The 25,226-nt window shown below is 49.0% G+C and overlaps 2 protein-coding genes across 2 annotated transcripts; one reads left to right on the top strand and one right to left on the bottom strand.

Moving 5' to 3' along the window:
• Positions 1-6,601: 6,601 nt before the first annotated feature.
• Positions 6,602-18,085, bottom strand: ube2ql1 (ubiquitin-conjugating enzyme E2Q family-like 1). The gene is made up of 3 exons (XM_056298829.1): positions 17,977-18,085; positions 16,813-17,741; positions 6,602-8,057 (listed from the first exon to the last, which is right to left on the bottom strand). The coding sequence occupies exons 2-3, from the start codon at positions 17,521-17,523 to the stop codon at positions 7,926-7,928; spliced, it is 843 nt and encodes a 280-aa protein (XP_056154804.1). The 5' UTR covers positions 17,524-17,741; positions 17,977-18,085; the 3' UTR covers positions 6,602-7,925.
• A 2,071-nt stretch (positions 18,086-20,156) lies between these two features.
• med10 (mediator complex subunit 10) lies at positions 20,157-24,926 on the top strand. The gene is made up of 4 exons (XM_056298652.1): positions 20,157-20,386; positions 20,490-20,573; positions 20,757-20,859; positions 24,007-24,926. Exons 1-4 carry the CDS (start codon positions 20,265-20,267, stop codon positions 24,100-24,102), a joined length of 405 nt encoding a protein of 134 aa, XP_056154627.1. The 5' UTR covers positions 20,157-20,264; the 3' UTR covers positions 24,103-24,926.
• The last annotated feature ends 300 nt before the right edge of the window (positions 24,927-25,226 follow it).

The following is a 25,226-nucleotide window of genomic DNA, read 5'->3' as shown; positions in this document are numbered from 1 at the left end:
TAGTAGAATTTTTTTTAGAGAGTTGAACTAGCTAGCTCGATACAGTTCTGTGTTAGCTCACGTTGTGGGCATGTGAACTTCAAGGTACGTTCGAGAAGGGCTCTGGTTGTTATGGTAACCTAATGTAACAAAGTTTTAGGTTCCGCTCTAGAATCTTTAGTTTTAGGCAACAGCAGGCTGGCCGTCCTTTACGTCAATCAAAAGGCAAATGCCAAATGGAGGACAGATGATAGGCTAATGTCTTGGGAAAAAAAAAAAGTTTTTTTGGAATGTCATGGAGATCTACCAGCACTGCCTTCGCGATCTACTGGTCGATCGCGATCGACGTAGTGGGCACCCCTGTATTAAACTGTACAACATTGTATTGCACTGTACTGTATGGCAATCAAAAAACTGACTGCTTCAGTAGGCTACAATATGGAACCTGCTTATGTGACACCTATGTATTTAATATGTGAATTTAATGTGTATTTAATGTGTGATGTAATGTGAATTTAATTTGTATTTAATATGTGATGTAATGTGAATCTTCTGCAAACTGCTTTAGCAACAACATATTTTTGTTCATGCCAATAAAGCTATTTGAATTTGAATTTGAGAGAGAGAGAGAGACACAAATATTCACTTTACGGTGTTTATTGTTCAGGAGGTGTTTAACAGCCCTTGTGTACTCTATAACTTGTATACTCTATACGTGCATCATGTATTGAGCAGACGAAGCAACACAACTGGTCACATTTCCACAATCTTCTACACATGAATGACCTCTTGTATATCAAAGCACACTGAACAAACCTGGGAGTGCTGTTTGATTTCGGATCCTGTTATAAAGTCACACACATGCACACATATTCACACCCACACACACACGCACACACATGGTCAGTCTCTGCTGTCACCTAACACATGCATGACCATGTATACTACATGTACACACCCCCACACCTAACAGCCCATTCCCCGTAACCCCATGACCTTTGCAGACACACACACAGACACACGTGCGCACAACCCGTCCTGTCCATACATCAACGTATCAAGAAAGGGAACGAAATTCATTATTTAACACTGTTTTTCCACACGAGGCCGATAAGGGACGGCTGCATAATGCATGCGGCCTTTAGGATGAATCCCCTCTCTGTTCCATGATGAACAAGCCGGGGAAGTCGGCTGCACACCACGCTGCATGCAGAGAGGCTTCGGGTGGAGATGGCATCACCGACGCACAGCCCCACCTCACGCATGGCACGATGCTGTCCAGCTGCTGAGGTGAAGCACGCGTCACTTCCTCCCCAAACCTCACTGTGTTTGCTCCGTCACCGCTATTGAAGAGGGTTGGCTGAAAGGGAACTAGCACGATCAGAATATGTGTATATATATACATCATCTGTGTGTGTGTGTTTGTGTGTGTATATATATATACACACACACATATAAATATATGTATATATATATCATCCATGTATCACCGGGGTGAGAGGAAGTGCTGGTATTTCGTGGAGTGCATGTGCTGTAAGACTGCCTTAAGCTCGGTGTGGAAGGGGGGGGGAGAGATGGATCAATAATTCAAGACTGGCTTTTTTTTAATGGCTGTTCCTCTGGGGGGTTTCTGGGCCGCTGGGTTTTTCTGCCTGGGCCGTTTTCACCATTTCAGTACCTCTGGGTGCTTCTCGGGGCATCAGCCCTGACATGTATGGAGCGGCAAATATCTCCCAGTATGAGAGAAGATCGCTCTCTCTCTCTCTCTCTCTCTCTCTCTCTCTCTCTCTCTCTCTCTCTCTCTCGCGCGCGCGCGCGCGCGTGTTTTTTCCCTGCTCAATGACAAGCATCCCCGGCCCAGCTCTTAACATGGCTGACCTCATACAGAGGCATTCTGGGAAATCGCCTCTGCGGAGCATCAACGAGGACGGGAAATGGGAGACTCACAATCATATCTCATCTAATGAGGCTAATACAATTCAGATGGAGAGGAGCATCTCTCTCCCCCCCCCCTCTCTCTCCTGCATTATCTAACCTCAGCTCGCTTTCGCCTTCCCTCCCTCTTAGTCTCTATCAGATCCCTGGCGCCCCGACCGACCAGAGGAGGCGCTAGCGCAGCGACCGGGACGCACACCCACATGCGGATTCCCACCCGCAGACACGACCAATTGTGTCTGTAGGGACGCCCGACCAAGCCGGAGGAGGTAACACGGGGATTCGAACCGGCGATCCCCGTGCTGGTAGGCAACGGAACAGACCGCTACGCTACCCCGACGCCCCTAGATATCCACATTGTTGCGATGGCTCTTGTCATAGTATTACAGTTAATACGGCAATGTGCACGACAGTGACGGAAACTGTGAGATGTGGCTGTACGTGAAAGGGGTTTTACGACAGTAGATTTGCGTGAGGGTCGCGTTGCACACGTGCGAGCCGCGCCCGTTAGCCGAATAAAGTAGACACTTAACCTGCTCCGCCGGACGGGACATTCCGTGATGTATCACAGCTCTGCGTCTCTGTGCGGACGTGTTTGTGTCGGAGTAACCGTCAGGGGACTGGCTCTTGTTGTCTCACAGCTCAACGATGAACGTTCCTGTCCGCTGCTCACATTCACCTTTCAAATCCAGATCACTGGAGTGCACGCAGAACACACATGCATGCACTCCTTCTCTCTCTCTCTCACACACACACACACACACACACACACCATCATCATCATCATCGGCGGGCACTCGGGGTTGAGTATGACTGTCGTCCCTCTGGGTCCTCAGGTGCACAACACACGCGCGCGCAGCCTTTTGGATGCCTACTGCATCTACTAATCAGGAAATTAAACTCGTTTGCTTGCCCGGATGTCCTCAGAGTATTCAGCATGGTGTCATCAATATCCCTCTCTCCCCCTCTCGCTCTCTCGCTCTCTCTCGCTCTGATCCTTACACTGCTCGATCAACCCCCTCTAATGAGCAGTGAGGAAACGTCAACTAGGCGGAAAGTGTGTGCTCAGGGATAAATTAATAAGCATACCGGAATCAGCACCAGCTGTATTGGCCGAGTGTGCATATGCGTTCAGCACTCACATATATCACCCGCAAAACATGTCAGCAACGATGACGGCAAAGTTTGTGTACACGTGTGTCCGTCAATTTATTTATCTTTGCAATTTGAGCACAATTTAGCAGGCTAAGTTGTGATTGGTACAATTTGTGGTCAGCAGACTTTCAAAGCCCAAACCTGCAGAGTAGGACCGGGCAGGGAGTAAACCTTGAATGACCTGACGAAACGTGTTTCCGTCTCATCGTCGCACATCTATGACTGCAGCTTGGCTGCTGGGGAGTAATGGTGGAGTAAGGTTGAGGTATGGAGTCTAGTACTGTGAAGCCATTGTAGCGTGCATGAATAAGTAGACACGTTAGGCCTTGGCCTTTTAGTCGCGCGATTAGCGATGTCTCCCGCGGTGCAGGAGATAGGGGTTCGCGTCCCGGCTGCGGCAGTTCCTGTGGTCGCCCCCCGAATTCGCTACACCACGCAACCATCTCTCACCATGACCAGTGCGCGCGCACAGAAACGCGCACACGCACACGCGCGCACAAAGACTACGGCGCCCGTGTCAGATTTGTGCATCGGCTTGAGACGCAGCAGGGAAACGGGACGTTCAAGCAGGACATCTGATAACAAGCGAAGAAGAGGAGAACGGAAATTACGGTGATCCTTATCGGGGATTTCTGAAATGAGGTGTCAATGAGCGAGACTGCGTCGGATGAGACAAGGATAGTACGGGGGCCAAAAGAGGAACAAAGCAGCCCGAGGTGCGTCATTCATATATTCCTAGAAAATGACGACAGCAGTGTTAACGGCATGAATCAAAATAGATCACGATACAAAAAATACACAAGTCCAATCGGCTGAGTTTGAATAAGCTGTAACTTTTATTGCACATTCCTGTTTGGTCTTGCAATGACCTTTCACCCTTTGAACTTATGACCTTGGTTTGGACCAAACGTCTGGAGTTGAGACTGGGATGAAGTTGCCCGTAGATGCGGATCGCAGGTCGTTCGCGTCACAACGGGGGATTAGAAATATAGGGGGGAGGTCACGTGCACCGACCTGGGACCTGCACTCAGGGGTAACTTCAGTTCCGATCTTTGTAGTTGACTGCATCACCCAACAAGCCACATCACGGTCCTGACCCCTGAACGCTGACCCCCCCCCCCCACTCCACCCCGACACACACACCTTGTGCCCGAGGGGGCGCTGCTGAAGTCACGGAGGGGACTACAGGAAGTACTCTGGGGGATTGGGGGAAATCTCCCTGGGCAACCTTGAGGCTTTGTGACACCCCTGTCCATCTTTAGGCCCTGATATCTTCCCCCCGGCAAAACAAACATACCCCCTCCCCCCCAACCGCCCCCGCCCCCCATCGTACAAATACATAGGCTATCATTCTTAGCTAGGATTTTTTTTTCTTTTTCTTCTTCTAGTTTTCTGTGACGATACCTGCAACATGCTTCGAATCTTCATTTTGGCAAACCACAAATAAATTAAAACACAAACATTCATATAACACAATGTGACATTTTTAGGACAATCAGAAAGAAAAGAAAATAAGCACATACAGAACAGGAAAAAGAACAAGAGAAGCGTTGCTGTTTGTTTTCCCATAATTTTTTCCCCTTGCTTTTCTTGAAAAAAAAATGAAAAAAAAGAAGAAAAAAAGATAACAGCTAGCTACCAATCACATATCACATGCAAATATAATACAACATGATCAGTTCACCCAGTTAGTGTCTCTGCAAACTACCGATCTAAAACTATATCACAAAATGATTCTCTGGAAACCAGCGAACACTCGTTTTGGAGATCTTTTGTTTTATAATGATTCGTTTTTAAAATGGTTCTCCCTTTACAAGCCATAGCGAACACTACACGGTCCACCCTGAAACGACTAGCCAGACCCACGGGCACTAACACACTCTAACCTCAGACAGCAGCACGCGGCCCAGGTGCTGTTTTCTTTTTCTTTTCTTTTTCTTTTTGTTTTTATTTATCTGCTATGACGGGAGAGCAAAACATATTTCACACGCGCTCGCTGTCTCGCACGCGCACGCGCACACAGACAAATGATGATCGGATGCAAATGAAACTCGAGATGGGGGGGGCTTTTTTTTTTCTTTTTGAACCCCCCCCCCAATTGTACCCGGCCAATTACCCCACTCTTTCGAGCCGTCCCGGTTGTTGCTCCACCCCCCTCTGTCGATCCGGGGAGGGCTGGGTGGATCACGCTATTTCCCCCAGTTCCCCCTCCCGAACAGGTATCCCGATCGACCAGAGGAGGCGCTAGTGCAGCCACCAGGACACACACCCACATCCAGCTTCCCACCCACAGACACGGCCAATTGTGTCCGACCAAGCCGGAGGTAACACGGGGAATCGAACCGGCGATCCCCATGTTGGTAGCAACGGAATAGACCGCTACACTACCCGGACTCCCCCCCCCTGGGGGGGGGCTTTTGAAATGTGTTGGATCGTATCGGCGTTGACCTGCACCTATCTCACCTCCTCTGCAACCCATCCTCCCCCTCCTCCTCCTCTTCCTCCTCCCCTGCCTTAACGGAGTGACAAATGTCACCGCTGAGCAGGTGGTTTGACATCCTACTCCTCCTCCTGCTCCTCCTCCCCGCGTGGCGCCCCTCTAAAGACGCGCCCTGCTGAAAATGTCAGGCCAATTAGCGGCTTTCCCCCCCTCTGACATTTCGCCGGACGATGGCGGAAATGAACGCGCGGCAGGGCCCCACCGGACGAGGCAGCGCCGCGGCTCGCTGATGCTTCAGAGTAAAGGATGCGCGTTAACCGCCTCGTTTAAAAGCCGGGGGGGGGGGGGGGTAATCAGTGTCAGGGCGCGTGCGCATGCGTGCGCGTGTTTTAACACGTCGGGCGCTACAAATAGTATCGGTCTTCAGCCATTTTGCTTTCCAGCTGACATTTCAAGGAGCAGGCGGTAGACATCAAAGTTCCCACGCGTCTCTCTTCTCTCTCCGTGTCCCCCTCCCTTTATCCCCCCCTCCCCCCCTCTCTTTCTTTCTCAGCAGACATCAATCAAGACAGTAGTGAAGCGTGCTGCTCCTCTGACGGAGATGCGCCCGTTTTAAATTGCCACTCCATCTGTGTCAGCGCTCCGCTTCTGTCCGTCTTCATTTCTGGGGTGTTATCAGCTCTGTCACGAGCCAGAGGGGTGTGTGCGTGCGTGCGTGTGCGCTGATGCAAATGATGTCTGTGAGTGTGTGCGCAACAGCTTAATGTCCAGCATGCGGGTACCAAGAATGTGAGGCAACGCAGCTCCGCCATCCCAGCCGCCGGGAGAGAGGAAGGGAGGGAGGGAGGGGGAGGAGAGGAGGAAGTACACACAGACAGTGATTCACCACCACAAGTCATCATCAGGACGTGACATGGACGCTGCGGTGAGACAGCGAAGCGTAATCCAGCCAGTAAGAACAGCACGTTCATTTCGTCCTAGTCCTCATTCACAGTCAGTCGTAGGTGTTTTCCGGGTTCAAAGGTCGTCTCCCTTGCGCTCGTTCACACGCAAAATCTCGGCGCATACAAAACGCGCGCGCGCGCGCGCACACACACACACACACACACACACACAGAGTCCTGCCCATCAGCATTTACACGTGGTATCCAAATCAATATCGTCCCCCCTCTCCTTCACATATATGATAATATGAGGAAAGAGAGAGAGAGAGCGAGAGAGAGAGAGAGACAGCCAGAGACAGACAGAGACAAAAAGAAAGACAGGTGATTAACCGTCACTCTGTTCATCGTCATACAGGGTCTCTGCATAAAGCAACATAAGATCACCCCCCCTCCATTTGAAATCAATATCCATCCATGCAACAGCGAGCTCTAAATTTAGCCGAGAGAGAGGGAGGAGGGAGGGAGAGAGAGAGAGAGGGAGGGAGGGAGAGAGAGGGTGAGAGAAATGAGCGCGAGGAACAAAGTGAGCGAGCTGCAGAGAGCACAGCTCCACATAAATTACAATCATCATGTTGCACTGAACTGTGAACAGCAGCACAGGCGAAAAGGAAGGGGAAAGAAAGAGTGAATGAGTGGAGTCTAAGCACTGGTGCGCTGCCCCTCTATTAAACATGAACAGCTTCATTTATATGTAAATGACCCGACAGACGCGGAAAAAGTAAATGGAAAGTAATGCCAGCTCAGTGCTATGTCGTCAGTATAGAGGGAGAGCCAGAGAGAGGGGGAGAGGGGAAGAACGGTGAGAGGGATGGGGGGAGGTCATATGGTGGAAAGGCTGGGACAGAGAAGCAGCAGGGTGGGTGGTGTGGGGCGGTGGAGGGGGGGTCGCCTTCATTTAGTTAGTCTATCACATGGGTCGGGAGGCCACGCGGCCTCGGTTCGTCCCTTTTTGCGCGTCGCGTGCGTTTCGCGGTGCAGTCGACAAAAGAAAAGAAAAGAAACGCAATGTACAATCCCGATGCACGCGCTCCCTTCTGCTGTCCCCGGTGGGTGAGTCTCACAGTTGACAACCTCTCAAACCTCCACGACTCCTAATGAGGATTTCCACCCTGGGAAGAGAGAGGGGGCGGTGGCGGTGGATCTCTTTGGGAAGGAAGAGCGAGGGAAGGAGGGAAACGGAGGAGAAAGCGTATCGCCTGTTGAAGGACGAGTGAGGGTGGTGGTGATGAGTGTCCACTCTCGCAGAGTTTTTTCCGGTGAGATGAGAAATGATGGGACGCGAAGGATGGTAAAAAAAAAAAAAAAAACCCAAAACCACTAAAGGACCCCTCGAGTGAAGCGTTGTGAAGGGGGGGGGAGTGTGGAGAAGTTGGTGTAGCGTGGTGTGTCGTTTTGCGTGGCGTGGCTAGCTGGGGGTTTGTCCGGCTAGCGCGCATCCCGGCGGGCGGGGGGGCCGCCGCGCGGGCGGGGCCTCAGCCATCGGAGACGGGAGGGGACACCCAGCCGTACTTCTCGTGGGTCTTCACCAGGGATTTGAAGGTGGCCTCCGCCTCCTTACGGCTGAAGGCCTTCTTCGACTTCCCTGCTTTCCTGCAAATGCGCCCCTGCGGAGGAGGAGAGAGAGGGGGAGAGAGAGAGAGAGGGGGGGGGGAGAGGGGGAGAGAGAGAGAGAGAGAGAGAGAGAGAGAGAGAGAGAGAGAGAGAGAGAGAGAGTTAACATGGGTCGGCCTAAGTGAGCCTAAGTTGTCAAAGTAGCGGGGGAAAAAAATCTCGATTAAGGGATGAATTAAAAATGTAAATCCCATCTGACTACTTCAGCTCCAGATGAGCCAATGCAGCGGGGGGTGGGGTGGGGGGGTGATGCTGATGGCGCTCAGAGCTCTGGATACTGGGTGACCCAACATCGGATCAAAGTCTAGAGATGGCGAGGCCTTGCCACGGCGGATCACAGGGAAACCCGTTCGCCCCAGGACCAGGACACCGGGCCTCCGGAGAGGAAACGAGACAGTGTGGACTTCAGGGAGCCGGCACAGCGGCGTTTAAACCCCGGCGGCTGGTGCAGACTCACAACCAGGTATCTACACCCAGGTGCAAGCCTACACCGTCTTCATACACCGAGGCTAATGATAAACACAAGGGCATCGCCGGTGACGATGGAGCTGCTTTATTGTGTGGAGTCTTCTCTGAAGAAGACTGCGTGGGAGGATGGGGGGGGGGGAGAGAAACAAACATCCCCACTAAAAGCGGAATATTGAGACACACGGCGATGAAACTGAGCCTTGACTAAATACACTATTCAAATGAGCGCCGCTAGACGGTGGACCTGTGTTAACTGTGTACGAGGTCTGAGAGAACCCGCCCTCAGCTGGGCCGCTGGTTGAAGGCCGCTCGCACACAAACAGAAGGTGTTAACCACTGGGCCACCCAGGACAGGGCTTGGGTGGCCCAGTGGTTAGCACTGTTGCCTCACAGCAAGAAGGTCCTGGGTTCAGGGACTCCGAGTGGCGTGGCAGTCTATTCTGTTGCCTAGCAACACGGGGATCGCTGGTTCGAATCCCCGTGTTACCTCCTCCGGCTTGGTCGGGCGTCCCTACAGACACAATTGGCCGTGTCTGCGTGTGGGAAGCCGGATGTGGGTATGTGTCCTGGTTGCTGCACTAGCAAAGCTAGCATACTCCTGGCTGTGCCCCTGAGCAAGGCAGCGGAAAGAAGTAGTGGAGTTGGTCCACGGGCGCTGCAGCTGCTCACTACTCCTATACAATAGGATGGCTTACATGCAGAGAGTGGATGTATGCACAAATGACAAATAAAGTGTACTCTTGATCTATTTTATTCTATTCTGACCAGATCGGCGTAGTAAACCGACGTCCATCGCCAGCCACGCTGAGAGGCGACGGATCGAACGAAGCTCTGGCTCCCATAACAGGTCATCTCGTCGACATCAGCATGGTTATTTGTCACAGGGAGTAAAACAACAAAACAAAAACTGCATCAGCAGAGACCCGTGAGGTGTGTTGTGACTGCACGACTGAGCATCTCTGCACAGCGGACGTGTGTGTAGCCTGCATCTTTGTATTCGACGCCCACACCGTGTCGTATACGGCATCGTGCACCGGCGTTTACCCCCCCTAGGAGTTTTCTTGGCAAAGTAATAAGGCGTTTGACCCCCCCCAACCCCACCCCCACCCCCCGCTTGAACACAAACATGGCACTAAAATCTGGCACCGGCAGTAAAGCCAATACAAGTGACATTCTTTGAGAAGGGGGCGAAGAGAGAGCCCCCTCCCCCCCCCCCGCCCATTCTGCTGCAGGAGGTGGAATTCCTGCACGGCGTTACGGATCGATACTCTCACGGTTACACGTCTGGCGTCTCGCCGCAACCCCTCTGCATTGCATTTAGGCCCTCCTTAACCGGTAGCACCTCTGAGTAACCCCGAGGTTGATTTCTCTTGTGTAAGCCGAACCTAAAGGAGGGATGGGGGGGGGGGTCCTGTATTGTGACCCACTGTCCCGTGCCAGCTCTTTCCCGCCTTCCCATGCCTGCCCCATGATGTTCGGTTTGTCCCACTGTGTACCTGCTTGGCTATTCTGGGTGGAACACAACGCTTTGAAGAAAAGGAAGTGGGGTGGGGGGGGTGATAATGCTGTAAGGTCTGAAGATAAGGCTATCAATCCCCATTACTGTAACAACACCGGCCTCATTATCAGGGCCTACACACACACACACACACACACACACACACACACACACACTTGGCCCTGTTATTGCTCTTTCCATTCCCATTGACCCTTTGCTCTCTCAGGGAGGGTTTACCTTCTTCATATTGTTTTTTGTCCGTCTCCTTTGTGCAAATTAAACACAACAGAATATGTCTCTGTTGGCAGCAGTCGTCAGTTTCTACACTAACAGAAACGCTGGCGCACACAAACCTAACATGAGAGTAAATGTAGAGCTACACTGATGAGCCAGAACATTACGACCACTCACAGGCGAACTGAATAACGTTGGTCATCTCCAAACAAGGGCACATGTCAAGGTCTGGGCCCAGATAGCAAACTTGCTGTGGCCCGGACCCGTCCCACAACCGACACTTTCATCCGGCCCACATACCGTGTGGCATGATGGCACTTGGGCGGTCTGCTCCTGTTTGCCAGATCTGGGTCAGAACCAAGCCGTGGCAATGCTGCATGTGCCACATATTCGCCAAAGGTGGCCCATATTTGTTTTGTGACATTTGGGCCATATTCACCATTTACCACACGGGCCACTTCAGGGTCACATCCAGATTACATGTTGCCGAGGGCACCGCATCTTTGCCAAAAAAGGCCCAGATTTGAGTTGGCATATTTGGGCCATGTTTCCTACTATACATGTGGGCCACTTCAGGCTCACATCCATTTTGTCAGGGCCAGAAGAAGACAGTCAGTGTCGCATCATTGCCTGAAGTGGCCTACATCCGGATGCTGTCTGGGGGTAGATTAGATGGTAAGTGAACAATCAGTTCTCCTAGTCAACATGTTGGATGCAAGAGAAATGGGCAGGAGTAAAGACCTGAGAGACTTTGACGAGGGCCACATTGTTATGGCCAGACGACTGGGTCAGAGCATCTCTGAAACAGCAAGGCTTGTGGGGTGCTTCCGGTCAGCAGTGGTGAGTACCTACCAGCAGCGGTCCGCAGAGACAAACCACAAGCCGGCGAGAGATTGTTGGGCACCCAAGGCCCGTTGATGTTTGAGGGCAACGTCCCGTCTGGTTCAAACCAACGGAAGGTCTACTGTGGCACAAGTCACAGAAAATGTTAATGATGGTGACGGGAGGAATGTGTCACAACACACAGTGCAACACATCCTGCTGTGTATGGGGCTGCATAGCTGCTGACGGGTCAGAGTGCACGTGATGACCCCGGCCCACCGTCGAAAGTGCCTACGATGGGCACGCGGGTGTTGGAACTGGACCTTGGAGCAGAAGATGGCCTTGTCCGATGAGTCCCGTTTTCTTTTAGATCACGTAGACGGCCATGTAGGCGTATGCCATCTACCTGGGGAAGTGATGGCACCAGGATGAATTGTGGGAAGACGACAAGCTGGTCGAGGGAGTGTGATGCTGTGGGCAATGTTCTGCTGACAGACCAGGTACACCCCTTCATGGCAACGGTATTCCCTGATGGCAGTGGCCTCTTACAGCAGGCTAATGCACCCTGCCACACTGCACACACTGTTCGGGACTGGATTGAGGAGCACGATGAAGTGCTCCGTGTTGCTCTGGCCTCCAAATTCTCCAGATCTCAATCCGACTGAGCATCTGTAGGGTGTGCTGGACCGACAAGTCCGATCCACAGCGACTCCACCTCGCAACTTCCAGGACTTGAGGGATCTGCTGCTAATGTTTTGGCACCAGATACCACAAGACAGCCTCAGGGGTCTTGTCCATGCCTCGGCGAGTCAGAGCTATTTTGGCGGCACACGGAGGATCAACAGCATATCAGGCAGGTGGTCATAATGTTTTGGCTCATCAGAGCAGAAACCTGGCGATGTTACTAAGACGTGCTCTGCACAATACTGTAATTAGCATGATATTAAAACACATCTCTGGAAGCAAAGCGTGGATAATGCGATAACTGTCTACCGTTAAAGGGCCTTGGCTTGTTTAATAAGTAGCTCGCTTATTACATATGCATATCTTCACATCCCACCATATGGTTGCTGTCACCACCTCAAAATGGCGGCCACTGCATTGGAAAGGAAATTGAAATGCCAATTATCCACCGTCACGTGGCTGTGATTGCCATGGTGATTGATGACAAGGGGAAATGCGCCTTTCAGGCGGACAACATACGATTATTAATTAAATTACCGTAACCATGATGTACTGGTATATACACAGTGGTGGCCAATTTCCCATTGTTTTTTTCTAAATGAGAGCGGCATGGGATGAGGGCTGTGTGTGTGTGCGTGGGCGTGTGTGTGCGTGTGTGTGATGGAAACCTACATTATTAGAAAGATAAAAAGAAAGTGAAGCAGACTGAGAAGGGATAGGGCGCAGCGCTGAATGAAAGAGACCGAGATAAAGGAGGGCGAGAGACATGTAGCTACAGTAGCGAGAGAGAGCGCGAGAGAGAGAGCGAGAAAGACAGGGAGAGAGAGAGAAAGGGAGAGAGAGATAGAGAGCGATAGAGAGAGAGGGAGAGCGATAGATGGATCGATATAGAGAGCAATAGAGAGCTAGATAGAGAGAGGGAGAGGGAGATAAAGAGAGAGAGAGAGAGAGAGAGAGAGAGAGAGAGAGAGAGAGAGAGAGAGAGAGAGAGAGAGTGAGAGAGAGCGAGAGGGAGCGATAGATAGATAGAGAGAGGGAGGGAGAGCGATAGATAGATAGCTCGATAGAGAGAGAGCAATAGAGAGAGCTAGATAGAGAGAGGGGGAGGGAGATCAAGAGAGAGAGGGATATACATAGAGAGAGAGAGATAGAGAGAGAGACAGAGGGGAGATAGAGATCGAGAGAGAGAGGGAGAGAAAGAGAGAGATAGAGGGGGCGAGAGAGAGGGAGAGATAGACAGACAGATAGATAGAGAGAGGAAGTGAGAGAGGGGGAGAGGGGGAGAGGGAGAGATAGAGAGAGAGAGAGGGAGGGAGAGCGATAGATAGATAGCTCGATAGAGAGAGAGCAATAGAGAGAGCTAGATAGAGAGAGGGCGATAAAGAGAGAGAGGGATATATATAGAGCGAGAGATAGAGAGAGATAGAGGGGAGCGAGAGAGCGAGAGGGAGAGAAAGAGAGATACAGGGGGAGAGAGATGGCAAGAGAGAGGGAGAGATAGATAGAGAGAGAGACTGTGAGAGAGAGAGCGAGAGAGGGAGAGAGAGAATGAGAGCGAGAGGAAGACTGTAAGAGTGAGACTTGTATTAGCATTCATGTATAAGAATGTACAAAGGCCTATCACTTCAGCATTAAAAGAGGAACGTGAGCTTTAATTGGCACCATTGTGCTCACAGCCGCTTATAAGAATGTGTCAGCATTACACATCAGAAGAGGAGTGTAAAACGACAGGGGGAGGAAGAATAGCTATGCTGCTGAACGTGTGTGTGTGAAAGAGAGTGACAAAGAAAGGGATAGGCAAGAGAATTAGGTAAAGCAAGCTTAAGATGGTGCGTGCGTGTGTGTGTGTGTGTCAGCTGAGTGAGCAGCCTATACAGTGCCGTGTCAGTGTTTATCTATTTCAGCTAAGCGCTTTGCTTGTCTGGGGTGGGAATGGCGGGGGGGGGGGTGTTGTGTCACAGTTGCGTAAAGTGGCTGCTGAGTAATTGTGTGAGAGTGGATATCAGTCAATGGGCCTGAAGGGACCCGGTGCATGCCGGGAAAAAAAACAGCTCTGGGCTGCTGGGGGGATTGCATAACTAAACACGTTATAAGGGGTCAGGATAAACAAACAAGGATCAATAGTGATTACGTCTCCGCAGCAAATCACCGAGGACAGCCGGACAGACATGACCGGTGGCTCTTCACCACGCTGTCCCGGTATACACGGCCTAGACATCGTGGTGCGGAAATAAAAGGTGCGTAAACCGGTTCCACACCACAAAGCTTTAATGCCTGAATCAAAAGCAGTATGTTGAGTTTGCCTGTGGACTTCACAGATATATATATAGTGGCCATTAACTTGTTGATGATATATGTCTCCGCAACCTACTCGGTACTGGGCAGCTCAGCGAGTCCTCCAAGGTCGTTCGTCCTCTAATACGACCCACAGCAGCGTTTGCTAAACTAGCGCCCCTACCGGCGGCAGGAGGTACGCCGCCGATACTTTTCGCCCCTGTGCATTGTGGGTTTTTAAAACAATTTGAGAACAGCGCAACACGTAGTCAGTGTGTTTTTGTGTTGTCTCGTCGTCTAGTATAGTAACTAACATTGCTGTTGGCAGTAGGTTTAGCTATGAATGACGTTTTAAGAGCTAACTTAACGTTAGCCCAAAAGTTAGCGAGTCAGCTAGCGTGGACGTTATAACCGCTATGTGACGTTAAACTTGGCTTTTAATATTCGTTCTCGCGAGAGCTTACGGGAGGCGGTGCTTATTGTTACAGGGAAAGTGACGTGTTATAATTACGGAGGACCGCGAGGAAGTAGCTTAAAACGTCACTACAGGTCGCAATAGGCTGCTGGTACAAACGACCCACGGGGTCGTTTTTTTTTGGTGGACAGTCTCGTGCAGCTAGATTGCATGCATCCTCTCTGGGTGACACGTCACATCTATCTCGACGGTCCCCCCTTGGAGTTCCAGTCTGCAGAAGGCCACGGACATCCTCCCCTCTGCAGCTCCGGATCCACGACGGAGCTCCGAAGGAGCCGCATCACATCAGCATCTGATCTACACATCCTGTCTGTCCATGAGGAGTCGGGAAGGTGTGCGCTTGTGTCCCTGCGTCTCCGTTGTGGGTCTGCGTGTGTGCCTGTCTGAGCGGTCGTGTTTGTGCGCGCAACACGCTGCGAATACAACACACGTCTGCGAGTGGAGCGCGGAACAAAAAGGTTTGTTGACTCGCAGATCCCATCGCTTCGTTGCTGTTTGTCCTCCCGTGCTAAAAGTAGACGGCGCGTCTAAAAAAAGCCACCCCGGTTTAGCCACCGGCAACAGATGCCCAAGGACACGCATGCAGTGCATCAGATACCCCCCCCCCGCGCGCGCGGAGGGAGGGGGGGTATCTGCGTGTGAGTATGAGAGAGCACCATCAATAAATGATACGGAGAACAGCGAACCCCACTGAAAAGTCACGGCCCGCGTGCACGTGCCCAAGTACACACACACGCGCGCGCGCAGAGGCATAATTAATCAATATTGTTTCCATTGGGTAGCTGTTAGAGGGGAGATGCTGCAAGATAATTAAGCAGCACTGCAGAGCAGCCACTACAACTGGCCAAGCTGCATATGTAGATGAACACATATGAAGGGAGGTGTGTGCCTGCATGTGTATGTGTGTGTGTGTGTGTGTGTGGGGGGGGGGTCAAAGTCACAAGGAAATACCATAGTCCTCTGTAAGCATGTTCTTCATATCAAAAAACAATAGAGATGTTGGAAAACTAATACATACACACACATATCTATATCTATATATCTATATCTATCTATATCTATATCTATATATGTGTGTGTTTTGGGAAAAACAAATGCAGGTCTTCGTGTAAATTTGTTGCACTGCCCCCCCCTCCAACAGATGCATAATCACACCATGCCAAAGGAAATGGTGTTCGCTTATGTCATCGCTGACAAAAAACAGACTTAGATTCACCGGGTAGGGGGTGGGGGTGGTGGTGGTGGTGGTGGGGGTGTTCAGTGACAGTTTACATAAGGTTCCCTGCCATAACACTGTCATAACAATGACGTCAAAGGACACGGGCGAAGTGCCAGGAACACAAGCAGATGCTCCTACACTGAAAGGCATGAAATGTGAAATTAAGGTATATGCACTGCATACAGGACGCTATGACTTCTCCAAACTTAAAGTGACATTTGTATCGAGGGTCTAAGGCAGCAGCAGCAGCAGCAGCCCAGAGTGTTGGGAAATGTACCATCCGGATTGCAGTGCTGCTGCTGCTGCACTGTGGATGAGAAAAAACAGATTTGACAGGATTACATAATCTAGTCAGTCTCAGTCACTGAGGACGGCTGGTAGGCTGACTACCAGCTGACTACATCCCATCCATCCATCCTTCCATCCATCTATCATCTATCCATCCATCCATCCATCCATCCATCCATCCATCCAGCCAGCCAGCCAGCCACCCAGCCATCTATCCGTTCATCCCTCCAAGAGAAGGACGATTGCGAAATACTGCTGTGAAACAAACAATAAACAGACAAGTACTGACTGACTGATTGATTTTTGACAGCAGAGGCTGTTTTCACCAGATTACGGTGAATTCACGGGGAGGTCATGTGAAAGCAGGCGAGGTGCGTGGTTCAAGACCCGGCATCAAAGCGATACCGAGTTTGTGGGGTGGGGTGGGGGGGTTTCCTCGTGAAATGGCCGCCGTAACGCAACGTAAAGACGAATAAGATTCAAGATCTGGGCTGCGGCCGTTCACAGACGGCGAGGACCCCCGCCGGCCTCCGCTCCCACCCCCCCCCCCCCCCAGCACCGCGCTCAGCGAGCCGGGCAGGTCTCGGAACAAACGGCCGATCTCTACGCGTAAAGCAGCTTTTACGCATTAATGACCCCTGACGCACGGGTTACAAATAACAAGACCCCCCGACCCCAGACCCCCGACCCCCTGTCCTATACGGTGAAAAGGAGAGAGGGTATCGGAGATAACGACACGCTGCGTGAAAATGTGCAAGAGGAAATTGAACGTGGAGAGACCCTCACCTGTCCTTTCACGAGGCTCGCCGCAAATTGCCTCATTACGGCTTCCACCGTGTAGGCGCTGGACCACCCGCGCGGCGTTAACAGCTCCATGCATATGGCCCCGCCGTCCAACACGTAGCCGTTCTCCAACCGGGGGGTCAGCACCCGCATGAAAGGCGGGGAGAAGGGGAAATTGTCGGGGAAAGTGACATTCAGCAATATGAACTCGGTGTTCGTCTCCTTCATGTCCTGCCATAGCGCCGAGTCTTTGTCCACCTGGTGCAATTTGACATTCCAGTCGAAGAGGTTGTCGTCGACCAGCTCTACCGTGATGAAGTTGTCGCCTAACCGCCGGATCTCCTGCAGCTCCTTCATGAGCCTCCGCGTCCGGACCTGGGTGCAGTGTTGCCGGTGAGGCGCTAGCGGTGGTATCGAGGCACTGGTGGCTTTACCCCCGATCACCCCTCCTGCCGTCTGCTGTTTCTCCTTGGCATCCCTGCCCTGCTGCTTATCCTTGCCGGGCGGCTTGTCCTTGCTGTGCTGGTCCAGCTTCTTCGCTTTGATCTCGGGCGTGCTCAGGATGTTGGTGTCGTTGGTGGTCTGGCAGTGCTTGGCGTTGTTCTTCTGGTTGCCCTTCGTGCCTTTGAGCGAGCCCTGGTGATGCTTGGGGTCCTCGGTGTCTCGGTCGTGCAGGCGAATCAGACCGATCTTCCGCAGTAAGGTGGCCATCATTTATTTTCGCCCAGCGCTGTGGCGGAGGTTCACCGTGGCTGCCGGCGGTTCCGCAGATGGGGGGGGGGGGGGGCGGACGGACGAGACGGCGAGAGCGACGGCGACGGACTCCCGGTGCCGCAGTCCCTCCGCTTTACTACCGCAGCCTCGAACGAAGACAAGCCAGGCGCCGGTGGTGCCCTTCTCACTGCATCGTCTCGAAAAGGCTCCCACTCAGCCTACAGCCAATGGAGAAGGGGGGGGAAAAAAGAGAAAAGAAAGAAGAATACAACTATTTTAGGGATTCGTCGCTGTCAAACCGCAGCCACTTAAAACATAATTTGAAAAAAAAAAAAGTGATTGATGCGCCAGAATAACTGCGGGTTGTTCGACGGCAGCGAGTCGAGCGCCGGTCCTCGGCGGCCCCGGGTAGACGACAAAACATCAAAAAATGCCCCTTTTATATTCGCTTACCGTGGACGGTGAAACACACCGCGTCTCCTCTGCGTGCACCAGAAACGGATCCCGCCGGGTCCGGCAGAAAAGCGCTCATCCAGCGGAGCTCCCGTCGGCCTGACCTGCGCCTGCGGAGGGGGGGGGGACGTCTTTGATGCGAGCGCAGCCGCGGAGACACTGGCTCTAGCGTGGCCGCGGAGGCGCAAAACCTCGGCTAATCCGCGCCCGGGGACGCGCGTTCGCGATCCGCTCTTTACGCGTGTAGCGCTGTGCGCGCTCCCGACGCCGACGTTCTTCCGCCGCGCGCCTGCCTACCTGGTTTGAATGAGTAATGCCGGTCTGGGCAGCAAGGCACGGATCGATGTTGACGCTATATGTCGAGGTGGGCCGTGCCCTAAGACGTCATTACGCGGCTAGGACACTCCTTTCCTTTCCCTTTTCTTTCTTTCTTTTTTTAAATACCCATTTATCCTCAGATGAAGCCCACACAGGTCTATTCTTAGGCTGAATGGGCTTTCCGGCAGTCGATCCCAACGCTCGCAGCAACAAGGGATTTAGAGCACGTTTGCCTCATTAACGCGAAAATACGCACAGGACGCTTCTCGTGGCACTGCCGTCGTATCTGGTGATGCCCTGAGGGTCAACATCCGCAACAAGTTTGATTCCCGTCTGGGCTGGCTCATAACCCGAGAGTCCAGTCGATACCAAAACCCCCCATTTTCAGATTAATTCCATCAAATATTGTTTCTATTGCTCATCTATAAACACCTACCGGGTCATTTATACAAGCTAATTCCGAAAGAGAACAAGAAACTCTTTCACTTGCAGAAGTGATCCACTCTTGCCCAGATAGCAAAATTGCTGAGGCCCGGACCCGTCCCACACTTTCATCCGGCCCACATACCGCGTGGAATGGTGGCAATTGGGCGGTCTGCTCCTGTTTGCCAGATCCGGGCCAGAACCAAGCCATAGCAATGCCGCATGTGCCACATATTTGACAAAGGTGGCCCATATTTGTTTTGTGATATTTGGGCCATATTCACCACTTATCACACGGGCCACTTCAGGGTCACATCCAGATTACATGTTGCCGAGAGCACCGCATCTTTGCCAGAAAAGTCCCACATTTGATTTGGCATATCTGGGCCATATTTGCCGTTATACTTCAGGCTCACATCTATTTTGCCAGGGCCAGAAGAAGGCCATCACTGCCGCATCATTGCCTTAAGTGACCCACATCCGGATGCTATCTGGGTAGGGTGTACATGATGGTGGCGTAAAATGAAAATGATAGCCCATATCAGTGGAATATGTGAAACTCTTCTTACAACGATCAGCAGACAAACGACAGAGACAGATGAAAACTCAAGGCATGAGTAATATTTTTACAAACACAAGTCATTTGTTAATGGGCTGTTTCCATCTAGAATTCGAGAAAATCAGAGAAACCAGTAGTTTATACTACTGCTGACATTAACTATCAATAATAATAATAATGAAAGTAATAGAGAAAAAAGGTGGTAGAAGAATTCGATAGTGGAACCAAATAGCAGATTTTAATGAGAAATCGGGGCAATAATGGAAACACTAGTTCAATTTTAAACAATCGAGTACTTGTGTTTACCCTGTCTCATTTAACTCTACAGAAACACGCCTCATATTATGTGTAAACATACAATTAGTCGTTAATGTGCATTGTGCAAGTTTGCTGCTGACATGCATTGCAACGAGTCTAAAATGTTGACGCTTGAATGTTTTACGACACTACCGTCTATGGGATTGGATGGGGAGATTTTATGATTGGTTGTTGCCAAGCCACTTGAGCATTCACAACAGCGATTGGTTCCCGTACTGCCGGAAAGCAAAATTTCAGTAATATTCTAAAAAAAAAAATCTTCAGGTAACTAGTGTTGGAAACTCCATCTAAAGCATTTAGGATCAACAAAACTAATGAATAGAATCTGAGAAATATTAGTATAAGTTACTTGCTTGTTTTTATCTTCGTTTGGTTCATTTCATTTATCTAGTTATGTCTACTGTGTTGATGTGATTGTATTTCTTTGTTTGGTAGAAGTATCAGAGTAGCTCTTTAGTTCACATTCCAGATCGGTAGATGGCAGTAATGAGCCCGAAAGCTGTCCAACCACCAATATAATCAAAAGAAGAAGAACTGCCGGAAAGTAGTATCGTGTTCCGGCAGTCGTAGCGCAGTGAAAACCGGCGAGTAATGATGCATTGACAAAATAATTTTCGTTGATATAGCGACCTATGTTAATTAGAAGTGATATTATATTGAATTACTAAAAATGGCCGAAAAGTTTGATAACCTCGAAGAGCATCTCGAGAAATTTGTCGAGAATATTCGACAGCTGGGAATCATCGTGAGCGATTTCCAGCCCAGCAGCCAAACAGGACTCAACCAAAAACTGTGAGTAATGTCCATTGACCTGTTTGTAGCGAAAAATAATCAACCAACTAATCGACAAGGGGCTGTGTTAAGCAGTGTTTAATCTTATCTCTTTGGATTTCAGCAACTTCATGATCTCTGGACTGCAAGACATAGAAAAGTGTCGTCAACAGCTCCATGAAATCAATGTCCCACTCGAAGCTTTTGAGTGAGTCTCTTGCAACATCCATATTACTGCGTCTTGATAGATGACACATTACCACTGCACGTCTGTAGTGTTGGCTGTTAGAGCTGTACGATGACAGAGAAATGGCCAAATCTTTTGCCTTACCTTTGCCTTACATTTCCACCAGACCTGTCCAAACTAATGTCGTTTGACTTGTCTTGATAGATACATTGACCAAGGTAGGAACCCTCAGCTGTACACCAAGGAGTGTCTGGAGAGAGCCTTGGCGAAGAACGAGCAGGTCAAAGGGAAGATTGACACCATGACGGTAAGAAATCATGTCAGGATTAAGGAAACTGGCGATGGATCCACATTCTACCACCGAAATAAACTGATCCCACTGACGGTGACCATATAGTACTGAAATTACAAGACACTGTGGGTGCAAAAACCTTTTTCTAGATTTACAGTGATTACACTTATGTGCAGAATGGCCAGCAGAGAATTATGATGGCTGGCAGGCAATTTTTGCAGCCTGGCGTAACACCAAATATTGTTGAAATGAAAATTATGGTATTTATACCATGAAAATGAATTTGGCTGCTCGAAAAGGAGCGTCTGTTAGATATCCAGTCCCTGTTGAATTTTAGTGTCAATTGTTGATTATTTAATCAAATCTCACCCTAAAATCTCCCGTGGCGTTTCCTAAACTTTTGGACTGACCGAGGTAACAGGATCAGGATCCTTAACATCCTCAATTGAAGCCCAAACTCCTAATTTTTACTCTCAAATTGAACTGGAGTTGGTCCCCGGGCGCTGCACCGCAGCTGCCCACTGCTTCTATATAATAGGATGGGTTAAATGCAGAAAACAATTTTCATTGTAACTGTACAATGACAAAATAAAGTGGATTTCTTATAATTCCCAGAGATAATATAGGGATGAATACAATTCCAATTGATTTATTTATTCCACATAAAACAGCTCATGTATACGGAGTAAAACAACCACAGATGTCTTAGTAGAATAGCATATCCGTTGCTGTTCTCTTGACTTGTCTACAAGAATTTTTTTTTTAAATTGTACAAATGAACAAGGATATAAGGGATAGTGTGGAACTAAAACCATTTGTAATGTCATAAGGAGTAGTGTGGATTTAAAACCATTTATAATGTCATATGTAGCATGTAAAATGAACCAGGAGTGCTCTTGGAAACATTCAGCATGTTTGCATTGTCCTTCGCCTCTGGATTGTGGGATATCTTGAAGTTCAGATAGATATTTTTTTATTAGCCACACGACCGTAATGACTGGATTTAATTTCAGAAATACTTTGGTTCATGCATACACAATCTAGAATTTGATTTTATTGCACATTTCTAATAGTGCTGTAGTTTATTGAGGCCTGCATAGGGAAAAGGAGCGTGATATAATAACACAGTATAAACACTAAATAGCTGCATGGTATAATTCCATTGTGAGTATGGTCAAACTGGCAGGGATATCCACTTTTTTGGTTTGACAAATTTGTTTATTTGTCTGTGGCTCGCTCTCTCAGTCCGCCCCACTACTCCAACCTCGGATTCAGCAGCCTTGATTTTAGTGGGGAAGTATGTAGGGGTGGGACAATACTGGATCGAATTCCGAATCGTTTGATACAGCCTTCACGGTTTGAGACGATCAGGATTTCACTCCTACCTAATGACCGTGGGTTTTTAAACTCTATATTCTGCCAAGATAAATACCCAATTGAGATATTAATGGATTGCATATGTTAGTATGTCTGTTAGGAAACGGCTGACACCAAAATTAACATTTGTTAGGAAACGACTGACACCAAAATTAACATTTTAACAACTTTAATACTGTGGCAAATTCAGGGGGCAGTCAGGAACCGCTGCAGCCGGGACACGAACCCGGGTCTCCCGCACCACAGGCAACTACGTTAAGCAGTTGACTAAAGGGTCCAACCCGTTAACCAACGAGCTAGCGAGTCTACACATCCGTGATTGTTACAATACTCATTTTCAAACAATTTAAAATTGCTGCTGTCCAACGCCTGTAAATATTGCAGTGCCTCGATGGTAGTCATGTTGGCAATAATACCTGAAAAACACATTGCTAATCTACCAAACGTTAACAAATATAAATATATATATATATATATATAAAACGTGAAATGTAAAAAATGAACTGAATGTTGCGAAGGAAATGACGCAAACTGCACACAGTCATAAACAGTGACATGACACACAAATTATGCACGGTCATTTTGACCTCTCATGGTCGTTTTAGATAGATCTTATAACTTTTTTTTTTGCAGTTGATCTAAAACTTATTTTAATGCAAATATATGCAATGTTAGGAGCATTCTGGGAGTGGCAGGTCTGTATGGTTTTTTTTTTTCCACAAAGTTATTAAACTTTGAAAATCCAGAACGGTCAAAATGACTGCCTGGGTCGTTCTAGTAGTTTTTAAAGCTTAAAGTTTTAAAGTAAAGCAGTTGTGTTACACAACAAGAAAAGACAGCACAACATTTTCTCAGAACTGTTGCACTTGCATTATGTTTGAATACGTGCCTTGATAATGCCAACACGTTGAGCCTGATTCTAAAGTAGATGAAAAATAGAGAACTGCAGTGGTGTTTTGCCTCCTGCTTACTAAAGCGTCCACCGTATCTTGTTGAATCCAAATCGTGAGCCCTGACTCGTGGGACATATCGAATCGTGAGATTTGTGAATTGTCCCACCCAAATTATATGTGCACTTGTGTTAAGCTGTTTTTGCTGATATAAAACTATTCAGAATGTAACACATTTTGAATGTCTCAAGCGCACAATGAATTCGTTGAGTCACCCGCACCATAAACTCCAACTTGTGTCATCGGTGATTCAGTGAAGGTATTCCACTTTACATGCGTCGGCACGTAAAGTGGAATTTGTTAAGTGTGGAATATGTAAAGTGGTTTTGCTTTTGTTGGAAAGATGGCAGAAAGACAGACATATGTGTTTGCATTGGAGCAGAAATTGCCATTGCTTTTTGGGTGTCCAGCAAAGTTGGACAGTCCCCCCCCCCCCCCCCCTTGTTTGTGAGTTGGCTACCTCCTACGTCTGCACCATGTTGTAGGTTTCCAGATTGAAATTCCTCCTTGGTGTCTTTTTTCCCATAATTAATTAATTAATTGGTTGAGTTCATGATCTGTGGGAGCAGTTATTTTTCATATTGTTTGTTCTTTATGTCATTTAGCATCATTTTAACACTTTTGTGAAGATTTTTGTCATCATGCTTGGCTTTTTACTTTTTTGGTATTGTAAGCCAGCCTTGTATATGGCATGTGCTGCATTGTTCAGGCCTTGGGTTGCACAGCTCCTGTAGGCGTAGACATGTAAGATGGCCTGATGTAGTTGTGCACCAAAAATTCACAAGGTTCAAGAGGTAAACCCAAACAAACTGTCACTGTTTTGTCCTTATTGCAGAAATTCAAGAGCCTGCTAATCTCAGAACTTAGTAAAGTCTTCCCAGAGGAGATGGCCAAGTATAAGGCCATACACGGGGACGATCCTCCATCCTAATGCCTGCTGCACTACGACCTCCGACCTACAACCTCACCCTGAGGAGAGGGGTTCACCGAGCAGGATCTATTATAACTTCAAACAATATATGCTAACAAACTCTTTATTTATCACACATTTTGTATTGCTCTGTGGTCGCTGCCGACCGTTGTCCCGAGGAAGAGGCGTTTGTTGGAATCCAGCAGCTTGACTCTGCTAAAATCGAAATCTTGTTACTTTAAAAGAGTCTTTTTTTGTTTTTGACTTCCTGCTCGAACATGTTTTGATACCAGCTCACCCCCACCCGCCGCCGGCTCACATGTTAATTCTAAGTTACTTGTAGTCGATACAGTCTGGGTGTATTCGGCATGGGCTCATGCACTCATTTGGCTTTTCAGTATCACAGCTGTTGTGTAAGGCAATCTGTTGTGTCACACATCAGCGTTCACAACGGGGGGGGGGGAGAGGGTGCTGCTTGGGGTTTATCGAGCTTCCGAAGTCACACATGACCGTGTTGATGTCCTTACCGGTAATATGATTTTGCAACAGAATGTCAATTCAACTTCCGACCCCCCCCCTCCCCCCTCGGTTGTAAATATTTTTGTACTCTTTCCTGTACTTTTTTCTTTTTAATGCCGTCTCAGCATTGTGCGACATAACAGATTTGTACAGCAATTCATAAAAATTTGTATCAAGCTCAGGTTCCCGATGGCCATGAAAACCGAATGCAAATATCATCTGTGTGGTAACTTTGTGCCAGACCACTTGGACGTGGTCAGAAATTAATTTCTGTTTGATACTTGTTTGTATTATGATTTTGGTTAATAAATGATGCTCTTGTTGGAGTAACATTGTGTTTCTGGATTCTTCACAGATAAGTGCTGCTGTCATTATCGGTGAGACGTGGAATCAACCGAGAGTTTGTGTTTCACTCGCAGTGATTCAGATGTTGCACGTAACGCCGTGTGTCCTTTTTAACGTGTTCAGCACATCGTGAGTACATAAACCTTGATCCAGGACAGAAACCTGAGGAAGTGTGTTAGTGGGGCAGATGCATGGCTGGGTTTCATAACGCACGGGTTACGCGTTTAGGTCAGCCACCTCATTATTCCCCAGTGTCAAGTGTTTATGTATTGTAACCCTAT

Source organism: Lampris incognitus, chromosome 18 (assembly GCF_029633865.1).
Source record: "Lampris incognitus isolate fLamInc1 chromosome 18, fLamInc1.hap2, whole genome shotgun sequence".
NCBI classification, from domain to species: domain Eukaryota; kingdom Metazoa; phylum Chordata; class Actinopteri; order Lampriformes; family Lampridae; genus Lampris; species Lampris incognitus.
Note: the sequence above shows the minus strand (reverse complement) of the source record. Positions and strands in the feature narration are given on the sequence as shown.

Bases quoted from the DNA above. Each gene is read 5' to 3' on its own strand.
- ube2ql1 (XM_056298829.1), bottom strand. From the start codon at position 17,523: ATGATGGCCACCTTACTGCGGAAGATCGGTCTGATTCGCCTGCACGAC. The intron at 8,058-16,812 runs GTGAGGGTCTCT...CCTCCTCCGCAG, and splicing joins CGAGCCTCGTGAAAGGACAG to GGGCGCATTTGCAGGAAAGC.
- med10 (XM_056298652.1), top strand. From the start codon at position 20,265: ATGGCCGAAAAGTTTGATAACCTCGAAGAGCATCTCGAGAAATTTGTC. The intron at 20,574-20,756 runs GTGAGTCTCTTG...TTGTCTTGATAG, and splicing joins GTCCCACTCGAAGCTTTTGA to ATACATTGACCAAGGTAGGA. The intron at 20,860-24,006 runs GTAAGAAATCAT...TCCTTATTGCAG, and splicing joins GGAAGATTGACACCATGACG to AAATTCAAGAGCCTGCTAAT.